The sequence below is a fragment of the Hippocampus bargibanti genome, linkage group LG06 (assembly GCF_051943395.1).
Source record: "Hippocampus bargibanti isolate YZ-2025 linkage group LG06, ASM5194339v1, whole genome shotgun sequence".
Taxonomy (NCBI): Eukaryota; Metazoa; Chordata; class Actinopteri; order Syngnathiformes; family Syngnathidae; genus Hippocampus; species Hippocampus bargibanti.
The window spans coordinates 18,714,688-18,731,007 of record NC_142739.1 but is presented as its reverse complement, the minus strand read 5'-3'; the positions used below and the strand labels follow the sequence as shown (position 1 = coordinate 18,731,007).

Sequence of the window (16,320 nt, the reverse complement as noted above, 5' to 3'; positions counted from 1 at the left end):
AGAATATGCTTTCTTGTTACACATCCAGTTATGAATATGATTCAAATAGTTCTGAAGAGGAAATCATACATGTTTGCAATTGATTAAAGAAGTCCTTCCGTGTCATTTTGAGGCATCTGGACTGCAATGTAGCATCCCAAAAACGAGGCAGAAAATGGCGATCAAGCTCCCTGTGAGGAATTAATCAGCCCGTTTCCACAGGCTGATAAATTCCTTATATGGAGCTTGGTCGCCCTCTTCTGGCTCTTTTTGGTGCAATATGACGTTTTCAGACCAAACAAGCACAGCAAAATGCATTGACGTGATGGAAGGATTGCTACAATGTGTCCTTTTTTTCAGTCAGGAGCGTTCCTTCAGTGACGTCACGTACGGACTCGTCACCAACTCAAAAACAAGACTTCCGGAATATTCAGCGCAAGTCTTAAAACGTAAAATATAGCTACATGCGGTGGAATCTTTGTAAAATACGCTCAGTAGAGTCATTTGAAGCCATTTTACAAATTATGGACACAACTTCGGTTATCCTTTAACTCATTCACTGCCATTCCCAATTTTTTGGGGGGAATTGAAAATATGACGTTTAACGCCATTCCCAAGTTTGTTTGGGTTTTGGTGTTTCTTGCGGGGTAGGGGGTGCCGATAAAGCGCTGGTCAGATGTTTTTTTTCCATTCCACAAAGGGGCAGCATTTGCCTTATGTACAGCCAGACCCACTTGCACCTCATATAACTCCAGACCCATATAACTTTGGAATTATTTGTTTTTTTCTGATGAAAGAAGAGAGTCTAAGGTTTCTTCCGCTGCATTGAATGTTTATGTACCCCTAAAACTCAATATTCTGTGGGTCCTGGAATTTGAGTGAAAATAACCAAAACGTTGCCACTGGAGTGGACAGTTTTGCACGTCTGGCAGTGAATGAGTTAATAGCACAAATTCTTCCCAATCTGTGAAAAAAAAACTACTAGGTAATGTTAACAGAGTTCAATTACAACCCATGTTTACTCCATTCACGCACGTCACCATAGTTCCACTAAGAAGCCAACAACTGGAGTTTGCTTTTTTCCCGTTGTTACTCTAATTTTTGGACATTCTTATTTGAAGTTCTTTATTTTTTTCCATTGTTACTTTGTGTTAACTTTTAAATCGAGTTTTGAGAGATTTTTCCTTTCCAAATCTTTGAGGGTAAAAGATTCAAGAATTCAAGGACTTTCTTTTGTCATACCAATACAGTGGGACCTTGGCTTACGAACTTAATTGGTTCCCAGACAGTGTGTAAGGCGAAAAGTGTGTCTCCCAAAAATTAATTTCCCATAAGAAACCATTAAAATGAGAATAATCCGTTATCAGGTCCCCATAAAGCATAATTTTCTACTTTCTAATTTTCTAAGGCTTAAAACTACACAAAATATACCTTACTTTATGTATAAAAAATGTTCTATAGTATTATGATTAAAGAAATAAACTGCACTGTACAATAAAGTCATTTTATTTACCTTTGTGATGGTCGGTAATGGCTTGATGGAATGGAGTGTCCAGTTTCCTTAGCATTAAACAATTGATGAGGAACATGGGCTTCTTTCACCATCTTGAGGAAGTGTCCCTTGTAGGTGCTTTCTCTGTGATAATTGTATCTAGTTCATCAATTGTGATCTGTTTAGCTGGGTTACTAGCGTTTTGCATCAAGTGTATAGATGACTTGTGCGGGTTATTTGTGGGGCCTGATTGATGGGATATCACCTGTAATACATTGCCATCTCTATCCTTAAACACCCGAACCTGCTGCAGGTCCTTACCATCTTTGTCTCTCTCTGTCTCGCCAGCCTGTAAAGATCAGTCTCACCTTCCAGCCGAGCATACAAGTCATCATAGGCCTCTTGTTTGGCCTTTGCCACCTTTACTTTAACAGTGCGCTGCATCTCCTTGTACTGCTGTCTACTCTCGTCCGTCCTCTCAGTGTCCCACTTCTTCTTTGCCAACCTCTTTCTCTGGATACACTCCTGCACCTCCCCATTCCACCACCAAGTCTTCTTATCTACCTATATTCCACTCGATACATCAAGTAATTTTCAAGTACGCCATTTCTCTTTCTGTCTTTACCATGATAGAACAACTTAAACCCTGACCCTAAACCTCTAGCCTTGCTCCCTTTCCACCTGGTCTCCTGGACACACAGTATGTCTACCTTCCTTCTCTGCATCATGTCAAGAACCTTTACCTGTCATTGTTCCTACATTCAAAGTTCCTACTCTTAGTTCTATACTCTTGCTGTTCCATTTCACTCTTTTCCTCTGGGCACACCTACCTCCTCTCCTTCTTCGACCAACAGTAGTCAATTTTCCACTGGCACCCTGAAGGTCAACAGTAACAATGGCGGCCGTTGTTAACCCGGGCCTCGACCGATCCGTTATGGGATTCAGAGGTTTGATTCGCATATTTGTTTTGGCAAAAAATTTTACGTCGGATGCCCTTCCTGACACAACCCTCTGTATTTATCTTGGGACCGGCACAATAAGACACTGGCTTGTGCCCCCTTGTGGCAACATTAATTATTCATTTTTAACACAACGTCTGAAATTCACTGGAATTGGGTTGTACGAAAATGCTTTTAAAACAACAGTGTAGCTGCGAATATTCCACCAATATGCTAACAGGGAATTTGCTTGGACTTCGGGCGTGATGTCCTTTAAATAATATGGACATTAATGCTCAAATACTGTGGAAACATACACACAGGTAGGATGACAATACTTTAAATTAATTAATTAAATAAAGTCCATTCGGAATGGCTGTTCCAATGCTACTTCAAAGGACAACCGACGTCACTTTTTTGTTTCTCAACTGACATCAGAAAAACGTTTTATAGCATCTAAAATACCCAAAACACGCAGTATGATATTTTTAGACCAATGCAAAACACAAATAAAAATGACTAAAAGTTTCCAAAATCTGCAAAAAATTGAGCTGCGAATTGGGCATTTTCAGAAAGTCCCGCCCCCACTTCGTGACATCACGCCAAGACGTCTTGCATTGCTGGAGAATCAAAACAATGGCTTCAGATTCGGAGAATATGCTTTCTTGTTACACATCCAGTTATGAATATGATTCAAATAGTTCTGAAGAGGAAATCATACATGTTTGCAATTGATTAAAGAAGTCCTTCCGTGTCATTTTGAGGCATCTGGACTGCAATGTAGCATCCCAAAAACGAGGCAGAAAATGGCGATCAAGCTCCCTGTGAGGAATTAATCAGCCCGTTTCCACAGGCTGATAAATTCCTTATATGGAGCTTGGTCGCCCTCTTCTGGCTCTTTTTGGTGCAATATGACGTTTTCAGACCAAACAAGCACAGCAAAATGCATTGACGTGATGGAAGGATTGCTACAATGTGTCCTTTTTTTCAGTCAGGAGCGTTCCTTCAGTGACGTCACGTACGGACTCGTCACCAACTCAAAAACAAGACTTCCGGAATATTCAGCGCAAGTCTTAAAACGTAAAATATAGCTACATGCGGTGGAATCTTTGTAAAATACGCTCAGTAGAGTCATTTGAAGCCATTTTACAAATTATGGACACAACTTCGGTTATCCTTTAACTCATTCACTGCCATTCCCAATTTTTTTGGGGGGAATTGAAAATATGACGTTTAACGCCATTCCCAAGTTTGTTTGGGTTTTGGTGTTTCTTGCGGGGTAGGGGGTGCCGATAAAGCGCTGGTCAGATGTTTTTTTTCCATTCCACAAAGGGGCAGCATTTGCCTTATGTACAGCCAGACCCACTTGCACCTCATATAACTCCAGACCCATATAACTTTGGAATTATTTGTTTTTTTCTGATGAAAGAAGAGAGTCTAAGGTTTCTTCCGCTGCATTGAATGTTTATGTACCCCTAAAACTCAATATTCTGTGGGTCCTGGAATTTGAGTGAAAATAACCAAAACGTTGCCACTGGAGTGGACAGTTTTGCACGTCTGGCAGTGAATGAGTTAATAGCACAAATTCTTCCCAATCTGTGAAAAAAAAACTACTAGGTAATGTTAACAGAGTTCAATTACAACCCATGTTTACTCCATTCACGCACGTCACCATAGTTCCACTAAGAAGCCAACAACTGGAGTTTGCTTTTTTCCCGTTGTTACTCTAATTTTTGGACATTCTTATTTGAAGTTCTTTATTTTTTTCCATTGTTACTTTGTGTTAACTTTTAAATCGAGTTTTGAGAGATTTTTCCTTTCCAAATCTTTGAGGGTAAAAGATTCAAGAATTCAAGGACTTTCTTTTGTCATACCAATACAGTGGGACCTTGGCTTACGAACTTAATTGGTTCCCAGACAGTGTGTAAGGCGAAAAGTGTGTCTCCCAAAAATTAATTTCCCATAAGAAACCATTAAAATGAGAATAATCCGTTATCAGGTCCCCATAAAGCATAATTTTCTACTTTCTAATTTTCTAAGGCTTAAAACTACACAAAATATACCTTACTTTATGTATAAAAAATGTTCTATAGTATTATGATTAAAGAAATAAACTGCACTGTACAATAAAGTCATTTTATTTACCTTTGTGATGGTCGGTAATGGCTTGATGGAATGGAGTGTCCAGTTTCCTTAGCATTAAACAATTGATGAGGAACATGGGCTTCTTTCACCATCTTGAGGAAGTGTCCCTTGTAGGTGCTTTCTCTGTGATAATTGTATCTAGTTCATCAATTGTGATCTGTTTAGCTGGGTTACTAGCGTTTTGCATCAAGTGTATAGATGACTTGTGCGGGTTATTTGTGGGGCCTGATTGATGGGATATTTAACCTTCCAGTCTACACTCTGCTTTTGAACTATCAAAGTTTAAATGGGTCCAAATTTCACTCTTTTCTATCCATTTTCTCACCACTACATGTTTTTCCCCTTTTTCTTTTTTTGTTTCAAGCTCTGTCCTCTCCCTTTCATGTGTGTGTTTTCTCTGTCTGTCTGCCTGTCTCTTTAATGTTTAACTCCCCCACACTGCTGGGTTCTTGACCAATCACGTGGCTTTAACCGAAGACGGCATTTTGTTTTTTTGGAGAACGGCCTCACTCTCTCTCTGTCTGTAACCCCATCCCCCAGTGCTGCGTTCTTGACCAATCACGTGGCTTTAACCAACGACTGGGAGCGGGGAATAGAGGACAAAAAAAAGTCTGCTGCCATTTCCTTGTGTGGAGAACGGGCTCGTTCGCGAACGACACATCACTCATGTAATGTAACGTTCGTAAACCGAAAAGTTCGTAAGCCAAGGTCTCACTGTACATGTTTCGGCACAATTTTTGGGGGGGTGAAAACAAGACACGATTAAAAAACAAGGCATGCGGCCCAGTAGCTGAGTTGTAACCATGGCAACTTCACAGTGCAGAGGTCGTGAGTTCAAATCCCGCTCCAGCCTCCCTGTGTGGAGTTTGCACGTTCTCCCCGGGCCCGCGTGGGTTTTCTCCGGGTGCTCTAGTTTCCTCCCACATTCCAAAAACATGCATGGCAGGCTGACTGAACATTACAAATTGTCCTTAGGTGTGAGTGTGAGACCATATGGTTTTTTATCTCTGTGTGCCCTACGACTGGCTGGCAACCATTTCAGGGTGTCGCCAGCCGAGTGCGCGAAGACGGCTGGGATTGGATTATCAGAATCAGAATCAGAATACCTTTATTCGTCCCGCAATGGGGAAATTTGCAGTCCACAGCAGCAATTGAAGAGGGATGGGGTTGGGGTGGGAGTGAAAGGATAGTAAACAAGATATTCTAAGCATAACAAAATAAAAATGTCAACTGTATACTGTGCAAATGTAGATGTGCAAAAACCGTTCTGTAAACAAGACTGTACATAGTGCAGAATCAAGAGATGCATTTAGATATATTGCAACAACCCATATTTACAAGTGTCCAGTTTTTTTTTTTTTTTTTTTTTTTTTTTTAATAACAATTAAGGCTAATGATTAGTCGAGTCTTCTTGGTGTGCAAAGATGAAAGGCACCAATGATGCGGATGAAAATGAATGAAAATGATAGAAGCATCAATTTTGGATATTTATCATTTAACACTTGACAAAAACACAAGCGAGTTCAAGAATAAAGTATTCAACATGCAGGTACGAATGGTGAGAGGCTATGGAGTAGTTGGGTTTTAGTATTTGAATATAGACTACATTTTAATTTCATTCTCAATCAAAATAATCGTGTTTAGTATTTTTTACATTCCCGTCCGTTTACCATCATCAATCAATTTATGACAAAAACAGCCAATTACAAGCAATACGATGAACACAACACACAGATCATATATTGAAATAATAGTGAGAGAGATTAGATAGGATCAGACTCATACCGATGATTATTTGATGTTTGGGGATCCCGGCATTGACTTCATCCTGAACGATGGACCCTAAGGTGCTGCACATGGCATCTATGGATTGTAGGTTTTCTGGAGATCTTGTACCGGTGGACGGAGCTCCATGCATTGGTGTGTATGGTCTGATTGGAATTAATGGTTCAAATGTCAGCTCAAATGACAGTGGCACGCTAATTCTGGCTTGCGATTAGTGGTTTCAGTCCAATAATGACATGAAAAGCATTTTAACCTTTCAAACTACTCTGTAAATATATGTTGTCAGAGCTACCGGGTTTACAGCAGCGACTGTATTTTATTATTTTACTTCTTCCTTTCATAAATTTGCTGCTGTGAATTGGGGATTTCTCCACTGCAATACTAATAAAGGTTTTCTTATCTATTGTGGCTGCAGTATTAAAAATATTCACATACAATTTTGGATTTGCAGAACTTTAAAAGGAGGCAACAATTGCATGTGAAATGCTTGTTGTCAAAAAGCTTAACATTCAATCTCTTGTAACGCTTTTGATGTCTTTTTACAAATTACATAATTCAATTTTTGAGAATCAGAATCTTTATTGGCTAAATATGTGTAACACACAAGGAATTTGTCTCCAGTAGAACACGCTGCACTAATATCATCATAAACCAGGACATGACAAATAAGTATGGAAGGGCATTCTGTCATGGAAGTGGTACCTCTCAGGAACAACTGACATTGTGCAAAGTATCAAGCAGAGCTAAAGTGATCAGTGGTATAATAAAATATGATAACAGTTGTACACTTGGTGCAGAAAAGACTGTCCTTGAAAAGGAGTAATTTGGTATCAAAGAAAGAAAGAAACAGTCAGAGATCACTTTAAGAGTGTAAACATTCAAATCAATTTTGACATTTGTTGAAAAGTGTCTCTGTGTTTATCACATCTGAATAAACAAGGTTCTGAATAGACAGTATTATTGAGGGTTTTTGAACTCTGCTATAAATGTATTTTAGATACACACTAGCCCAGGCTGGGTCACATTTTCATAAACAATAACGCAAGTTGAAAAGGATTTTGATTGATTGAATTGGATTTGCCTTTATTAGTCTCGCAGTGGAGAAATATACATTTCACAGAAGCAAAGTTATGAAAGAAATGAAAGTAGAAAAGCAAAACACAGGAGCTGCTGGAAAGGCAGCCACTCTCGCGGCATTGCCAGTGTTCCTGGTTTTACTCCAGGCACATGATCAAAACATCAACACCACACCCAATCACTAACTCACTGTAAATTCTCTCCACAATTACCTATACAGTTCACACATGGACTCAATCGGATCTCACACAGACTTTGTACAAGGAGGCTGGCAAGACTGCTTGCTATCAACTTGAACCTGTCTAACTGATTTAAGACATTTGCGCTCTTCCAAAAGGCTCCAACTCCTCCAAGTAGACAATTTCAAAGAATTCTGAGTCGTCTTTGAGAGATATTTAGTACATTGACAAACAAACACACACTAACCAGACCTTGCTGGGGCTGTGGGGTAAATGACTCTGATGTGGGAAAAGGTCAGTCCAGCCATCATCACATCTCGAACCCAAGCTCTTAGACCTTGCCCGGTGTCACCTAGTCGTGGAAAATAAATCCACCAGCAAACCGATTATGACAATCATGGAAATTATATGTTGATATTGTGTCCAGCGTTATATCCTGATTTCTTCAACAGGCTATTATCCTTTTACATTGTTCGATTCACTGTAGAATAATGGTCCAAGTAAATGCGCTGTAATACATTAATGAATGAAAATGCTGCACATATGTTTCAGGGGCCACTTTATTCCTTAGCAGACGATATTGTATATGTGGACAGACGTTATTAATCTTTGTGCGAAAAGTAATACTTTTTGATCGCAAAATCCGTGAAGTGGTCCGTCCGCTTGAGCATTAAAAATACATTCAGGTAAAACTTCTTGCATCTTTGAGAGTTTCGGAAACAACGCACCTGATCCATGCAGGAAGATAAGTGAAGCGGAGTGCTTCCCGGAGGGAGAAACAACACACTTGCGAAGCTTCTGTATAGCAGCCATGACGGTCAATAACGTAATCTCACGAGATTGCTCGTGATTCACAAGGGCCTCGGTCTTTCTTTTTTTAGTGTTGAACTCTTCTTTTCCTTTAGGCTTTCCCCTTCAAGGGGTCGCCACAGCAAATAAGTGTCCTCCACCTTTAGAGGTTTGATCCGCATGTTTGTTTTGGCCAAGCTTTTACGTCGGATGCCCTTCCTGACACAATCCTCTATATTTATCCGGGCTTGGGAGCGGCACAAGAAGACATATGTCCGTTTGTGGCTACAGAACAAGCAACTCGCTCAGTAAAAGGCTTCCAAACACAAAATGGTAAACACAAATCGGCACAGCAACATTAAAAAAAGCAAAAACTATACTCACCATTTGATGACAATGCTCTGATCTTACTGTGAAATGGGCATCTCTTTCCTTACATTACAAACAGAACCAGTATGATAAATCGACCATTGCTACGTGTGGCTAAGGGTGTTTCTTTGCACAAAATAATCCGTGATGACGATTTTTCTCTTTCAAAAAGAAACAGTAATATTGAAATACAAACAAAAGAAACAATATTTTGAAAGGTTACTTTTCTAATTTTCTAGTTACTGCAAATAAAATAAAACAAACATAAAACAAAATAAAATAAAATAAACAAGGCACCAAATGTGAGAAGCTATCCATCTCCCGTTGAAGTTGAGCTGTAACCAGCCAATCTGCACCGAAGTGTCCGAAAGCATTGTGGAGTTTAGAAAAGCATTGCTATTGTCACGGTTTGCAAGGTGGTGATGGCGGTTGTGGATCCCAAAAAGCAGGCAGGAGGGAGCAGGAGGTTGTGTTTGACAAATTGTATTAAAATAAAGTCAGCAGGAAAAAAATGTAAAACATCAAAATCATCTGAACAGAAAAAATATAAAGTATCAAAAGAAAACTAACGTGCCGAACGTGGCAGGCTGACACCAGCACATGTGCAGGGGCAGGCGGGGCCGACTGCGCCACCCGTTGGCCGCCAACCAGATCATGACGGTACTCCCCCTCCAAGGGACTGCTTCCAGAAGTGCCAACAGTCTCCCAAAAGGTCCAACTCGCCAGGGAACGATGGTGGAGACGGCAACAGTTGCCTCTCCAGCATATGATGGGCGGCGGCCTGATGGGAACGGGACTCAGCCTGACTTGGACGAAGACGCGACACGGATCGTCGTGGACATGTGTGCGACCCTTCTCGCACATGACGACACACGGCGCGACGTGGACGTTGCACTGCTAGGCGCAGAGTGGCACCCGGACGGGCGTATGGGAACGGGTTTTGACTGGACGTTGGCGTGGACGTTACGGCTCGTCGAGTGATTCTCAGGAACAACTGACATTGTGCAAAGTATCAAGCAGAGCTAAAGTGATCAGTGGTATAATAAAATATGATAACAGTTGTACACTTGGTGCAGAAAAGACTGTCCTTGAAAAGGAGTAATTTGGTATCAAAGAAAGAAAGAAACAGTCAGAGATCACTTTAAGAGTGTAAACATTCAAATCAATTTTGACATTTGTTGAAAAGTGTCTCTGTGTTTATCACATCTGAATAAACAAGGTTCTGAATAGACAGTATTATTGAGGGTTTTTGAACTCTGCTATAAATGTATTTTAGATACACACTAGCCCAGGCTGGGTCACATTTTCATAAACAATAACGCAAGTTGAAAAGGATTTTGATTGATTGAATTGGATTTGCCTTTATTAGTCTCGCAGTGGAGAAATATACATTTCACAGAAGCAAAGTTATGAAAGAAATGAAAGTAGAAAAGCAAAACACAGGAGCTGCTGGAAAGGCAGCCACTCTCGCGGCATTGCCAGTGTTCCTGGTTTTACTCCAGGCACATGATCAAAACATCAACACCACACCCAATCACTAACTCACTGTAAATTCTCTCCACAATTACCTATACAGTTCACACATGGACTCAATCGGATCTCACACAGACTTTGTACAAGGAGGCTGGCAAGACTGCTTGCTATCAACTTGAACCTGTCTAACTGATTTAAGACATTTGCGCTCTTCCAAAAGGCTCCAACTCCTCCAAGTAGACAATTTCAAAGAATTCTGAGTCGTCTTTGAGAGATATTTAGTACATTGACAAACAAACACACACTAACCAGACCTTGCTGGGGCTGTGGGGTAAATGACTCTGATGTGGGAAAAGGTCAGTCCAGCCATCATCACATCTCGAACCCAAGCTCTTAGACCTTGCCCGGTGTCACCTAGTCGTGGAAAATAAATCCACCAGCAAACCGATTATGACAATCATGGAAATTATATGTTGATATTGTGTCCAGCGTTATATCCTGATTTCTTCAACAGGCTATTATCCTTTTACATTGTTCGATTCACTGTAGAATAATGGTCCAAGTAAATGCGCTGTAATACATTAATGAATGAAAATGCTGCACATATGTTTCAGGGGCCACTTTATTCCTTAGCAGACGATATTGTATATGTGGACAGACGTTATTAATCTTTGTGCGAAAAGTAATACTTTTTGATCGCAAAATCCGTGAAGTGGTCCGTCCGCTTGAGCATTAAAAATACATTCAGGTAAAACTTCTTGCATCTTTGAGAGTTTCGGAAACAACGCACCTGATCCATGCAGGAAGATAAGTGAAGCGGAGTGCTTCCCGGAGGGAGAAACAACACACTTGCGAAGCTTCTGTATAGCAGCCATGACGGTCAATAACGTAATCTCACGAGATTGCTCGTGATTCACAAGGGCCTCGGTCTTTCTTTTTTTAGTGTTGAACTCTTCTTTTCCTTTAGGCTTTCCCCTTCAAGGGGTCGCCACAGCAAATAAGTGTCCTCCACCTTTAGAGGTTTGATCCGCATGTTTGTTTTGGCCAAGCTTTTACGTCGGATGCCCTTCCTGACACAATCCTCTATATTTATCCGGGCTTGGGAGCGGCACAAGAAGACATATGTCCGTTTGTGGCTACAGAACAAGCAACTCGCTCAGTAAAAGGCTTCCAAACACAAAATGGTAAACACAAATCGGCACAGCAACATTAAAAAAAGCAAAAACTATACTCACCATTTGATGACAATGCTCTGATCTTACTGTGAAATGGGCATCTCTTTCCTTACATTACAAACAGAACCAGTATGATAAATCGACCATTGCTACGTGTGGCTAAGGGTGTTTCTTTGCACAAAATAATCCGTGATGACGATTTTTCTCTTTCAAAAAGAAACAGTAATATTGAAATACAAACAAAAGAAACAATATTTTGAAAGGTTACTTTTCTAATTTTCTAGTTACTGCAAATAAAATAAAACAAACATAAAACAAAATAAAATAAAATAAACAAGGCACCAAATGTGAGAAGCTATCCATCTCCCGTTGAAGTTGAGCTGTAACCAGCCAATCTGCACCGAAGTGTCCGAAAGCATTGTGGAGTTTAGAAAAGCATTGCTATTGTCACGGTTTGCAAGGTGGTGATGGCGGTTGTGGATCCCAAAAAGCAGGCAGGAGGGAGCAGGAGGTTGTGTTTGACAAATTGTATTAAAATAAAGTCAGCAGGAAAAAAATGTAAAACATCAAAATCATCTGAACAGAAAAAATATAAAGTATCAAAAGAAAACTAACGTGCCGAACGTGGCAGGCTGACACCAGCACATGTGCAGGGGCAGGCGGGGCCGACTGCGCCACCCGTTGGCCGCCAACCAGATCATGACGGTACTCCCCCTCCAAGGGACTGCTTCCAGAAGTGCCAACAGTCTCCCAAAAGGTCCAACTCGCCAGGGAACGATGGTGGAGACGGCAACAGTTGCCTCTCCAGCATATGATGGGCGGCGGCCTGATGGGAACGGGACTCAGCCTGACTTGGACGAAGACGCGACACGGATCGTCGTGGACATGTGTGCGACCCTTCTCGCACATGACGACACACGGCGCGACGTGGACGTTGCACTGCTAGGCGCAGAGTGGCACCCGGACGGGCGTATGGGAACGGGTTTTGACTGGACGTTGGCGTGGACGTTACGGCTCGTCGAGTGATTCAATTCAAACTCAACGCGACGTAGGCTAACGTAGACGAGACCAGTCCATAGCAGTTTCGAGATCCAGCGGTGAGTGGGGCCTCAGACTGACGTGGACGTTGCACGGCTCGTCATAGATGTGACTCAATTCAACATGCACGACGGCGCGTAGCTGGACGTGGGTGTGCACTGCCAGACACCCAGTGTCACCCTGGACGGCCACCTGGAAGGAGGTCTCGACCTGACGTGGACGTGAGTGTGAACCTTTTCACACAATCACGGGATGAAGCATCGGCTCGACATGGACGTTGACTGCCAGGCACAGGGTGGAAATGAGACCCGTCCGTTGTACCTGCGGGATCCGATTGTTGGCCGCGTCATTCTGTCACGGTTTGCAAGGTGGTGATGGCGGTTGTGGATCCCAAAAAACAGGATGGAGGGAGTGTATATATATATATATATATATATATATATATATATATATATATATATATATATATATATATATATATATATATATATATATATATATATATATATATATATATATATATAAATAAAAAAATCCTCGCCTCACCCACCATGGGTGGTGTCTGTCCCCCATTTGTTTAGCTCGGGTCCTCTACCAGAGGCCAGGAAGCTTGAGGGTTCTGCGCAGTATCCGTGCTGTTCCTTGCAGTGCGCTTTTCTGGACCGAGATATCTGATGTTGTTCCCGGGATCTGTTGCAACCACTCGTCTAATTTGGGGGTCACTGCCTCGAGTGCTCCGACCACCACAGGCACAACTGTCACCTTTGCCTTCCAGACTCTCTCCAGCTCCTCTCTGAGCCCTTGGTATTTCTCAATTTTCTCATGTTCCTTCTTTCTGATGCTTCCATCACTCGGGACCGCTACATCCACAACAACGGCTTTCCTTTGCCCTTTATCTATGACCACGATCTGGTTGGTTGGCCATTACCATCTTGTCAGTCTGTATCTGGAAGTCCCACAGGATCTTTGCTCGGTCATTCTCTACTACCTTGGGAGTTGTTTCCCATTTTGACCTTGGAGTTTCCAGTCCATACTTCGCACAGATGTTTCGGTAAACTATGCCAGCCACTTGGTTATGGCGCTCCATGTAGGCTTTCCCTGCCAGCATCTTACACCCTGCAGTTATGTGTTGGATTGTCTCAGGTGCCTCTTTGCACAACCTACACCTTGGGTCTTGCCTGGTGTGGTATATATATATCCCCTGATTGTCGCTCTTCCCGCACCTCATCCTCTGTTCCCCATTGTCTGAGACATTCTCTGAGTATATCATCTGTTGGAGCCTTCTCTTTGATGTATTCATTGAGCTTGAATGTTTCATCCTAGACAGTGGCTTTCACACTCACGAGTCCCCGGCCTCCTTCCTTACGGCTTGTGTACAGTCTCAGGGTGCTGGACTTGGGATGGAACCCTCCATTCATGGTGAGGAGTTTTCGGGTCTTAACATTCGTGGTCTGAATCTATCTGAATTGTGGTCTGGGTGAGGAGGAGGAGGGGAAAGGTGCCGGATTCCACCGGTTTGATGAGTGAGACATGGAAAACCAGGTGGACCTTCATGGAGGCGGGCAGCTGGAGTCAGACCGCGACCGGGTTGATGATGGCCTCCACGGCAAAGGGGCCCGCGAATCGCGGCCCCAATTTGGGAGTAATCCCGGTCAGCCGTAGGTCCCTTGTGGACAGCCAGACCTTCTGGCCCACCTGGTAAGCCGGCGCGGGACGGCGACGGCGATCCGCAACCCTCTGGTTCCGGGCTGCCGTGTGCGATAGGGCTGCTCTGATCTCCCTCCATACACGATGGGCCCGCCGAAGATGGTGTTGTATCGATGGGACCTCCACCTCCCCCTCCTGTGTGGGAAAGAGCGGCGGCTGGTAGCGACATGAATGGTGACCGACCTGTGACTGAGAAGATCAGGGTGTTGTGGGCATATTCCACCCACGGGAGATGGATGGACCAGGCCAAAGGACGATGGAGGCACACGCACCGCAGGGCCGCCTCCAGGTCCTGGTTCTTCCTCTCGGTCTGGCCGTTGGACTGTGGTTTGTAACCGGAAGACAGGCTGGCCGACGCCCCCATGAACCTGCAGAAACGCTTCCAGACGCGGGACACGAACTGGGGCCCTCGGTCCGACACGATATAGGGATCCCGTGGAGACAGACGACGTGGTTGACCAAAAGTATCGGCGTCTCGATAGCGGACAGCAACTTGGTCAACGGCACGAAGTGGGCCGACTTGGAAAACCGGTCCATATCGTGAAGATGACCGTCTTACCACGGGATGGGGGAGAGGCCGGTGATGAAATCCAAAGATATGTGGGACCAAGGGCGCGATGGAACCGGTAGGGGGCGGAGCAGTCCTGCTGGGGGCTGATGGGAAGCCTTGCCACAGGCGCACGATGGGCAGGCCTTAATGAAGTCTGCTACGTCGTCGAGGAGCCGCGGCCACCAGAAACGCTGGGAGATGAGGTGCTCGGTGCGGCTCACCCAGGGGTGACAAGCCACCTTGGAGGCGTGCCCCCACTGCAGCACCTCCGAACACAGCAACTGGAGAACGGACAGTTTGCCTGTGGGACAGTTATCAGGAGCCGGGGTACCTTTTAATGACTCCAGGACCCTCCGTTCTACCTCCCACTGGAGCGCCCCCACGATCTGGCGGCCGGGCAGGATGGGTTCCACGAGGTCTTCTTGGCCTCCTGGCTCGTGGATCCGCGAGAGGGCGTCGGGCTTGGTGTTTTTGGTCCCTGGACAGTAAGTAAGGGTGAAGGAGAAGCGGGTGAAGGAGAAGCGGGTTAAGAAGAGCGTCCACTGTGCCTGGCGTGCATTCAGTCTCTTGGCGGCCCGGATGACAGCCAAGTTTTTGTGGTCGGTGAACACGGTGAAAAGGCTCTTTCGCCCCTTCGAGCCAGTGCCTCCATTTCTGAAGAGCCAACACAACGGCGAGCAGCTCCCGGTTGCCCACGTCGTAGTTGGCTTCTGCGGGGCTGAGGCGGCGGGAGAAGAAGGCGCAGGGGTGCAGCTCTTGGTCGACTGAGGAGCGCTGGGACAGTACCGCCCCAACTCCCGTATCCGAGGCGTCTACCTCCACGATGAATGTGGCGTTGGGATCAGGGTGACGGAGAACTGGGGGGTGAGTGAACGCCCGTTTAAGCAGGTGGAACGCGGCGTGCGCCTCTTCCGTCCACCTTAGTGGAGGTGAGTTGGGTGAGAGGGAGGGCCTTCCGGCTGTAGTCACGGATGAAGCGGCGGTAGAAATTGGTGAAGCCCAGGAAACGCTGTAGCTGTTTGCGAGCGGTGGGCGTGGGCCATTCTACCACCGCTTCGGTCTTGGCGGGGTCAGCCCGGATCTGCCCCCGCTCTATGATGAAGCCCAGGAAGGATAAGGAGGGAGTTTGGAATTCGCATTTCTCTGCCTTGATGTATAGTCGGTTCTGCAGCAGCAGCTGTAGAACCAGCTGGACGTGCTGGCGATGTGCATCGAGGGATTCAGAAAAAATGAAAATGTCATCCAGATATACAAAAGAGAAAATATTCAGAAAATCCCTCAAGACGTCATTAATAAGATTCTGGAACACTGCAGGTGCATTGGTTAGGCCAAATGGCATCACCAAGTACTCGAAGTGTCCCAGTGGTGTCTTAAATGCGGTCTTCTACTCGTCCCCCTCTGTTGGTTTCAAATTCTTGTTTCTCTCCTGGTTCGGTGTTCCACGTTCTGTGATCAAAATATCAGTGACGACAATAGATGGTGAACAAAAAACTACTTTATTCTAGTGAGACAGAAAAAGTACTTCTCTCGTCTAGGCAGGAGCGAAGTCAAGAGCACACGAAGAAAGATCACAGAGAAGTGAAGAGCTCCCGCTCTGACTACTTTTTTGAATGTCCAATCAGCT

At 44.1% G+C, this 16,320-nt stretch overlaps 1 protein-coding gene across 1 annotated transcript in view; it reads right to left on the bottom strand.

Annotated features, from left to right (window-relative positions):
- The window catches only part of lyplal1 (lysophospholipase like 1), a 31,443-nt gene extending 23,035 nt beyond the window's left edge, over window positions 1-8,408 (bottom strand). The window contains exons 1-3 of the mRNA XM_088999484.1: window positions 8,324-8,408; window positions 7,848-7,947; window positions 6,340-6,485 (exon numbers count right to left, since the gene is read on the bottom strand). Of these exons, the coding sequence (XP_088855610.1) occupies window positions 6,340-6,485; window positions 7,848-7,947; window positions 8,324-8,408 (331 nt within the window). The remainder of the gene's footprint in view (window positions 1-6,339; window positions 6,486-7,847; window positions 7,948-8,323) is intronic.
- Window positions 8,409-16,320: the final 7,912 nt, after the last annotated feature.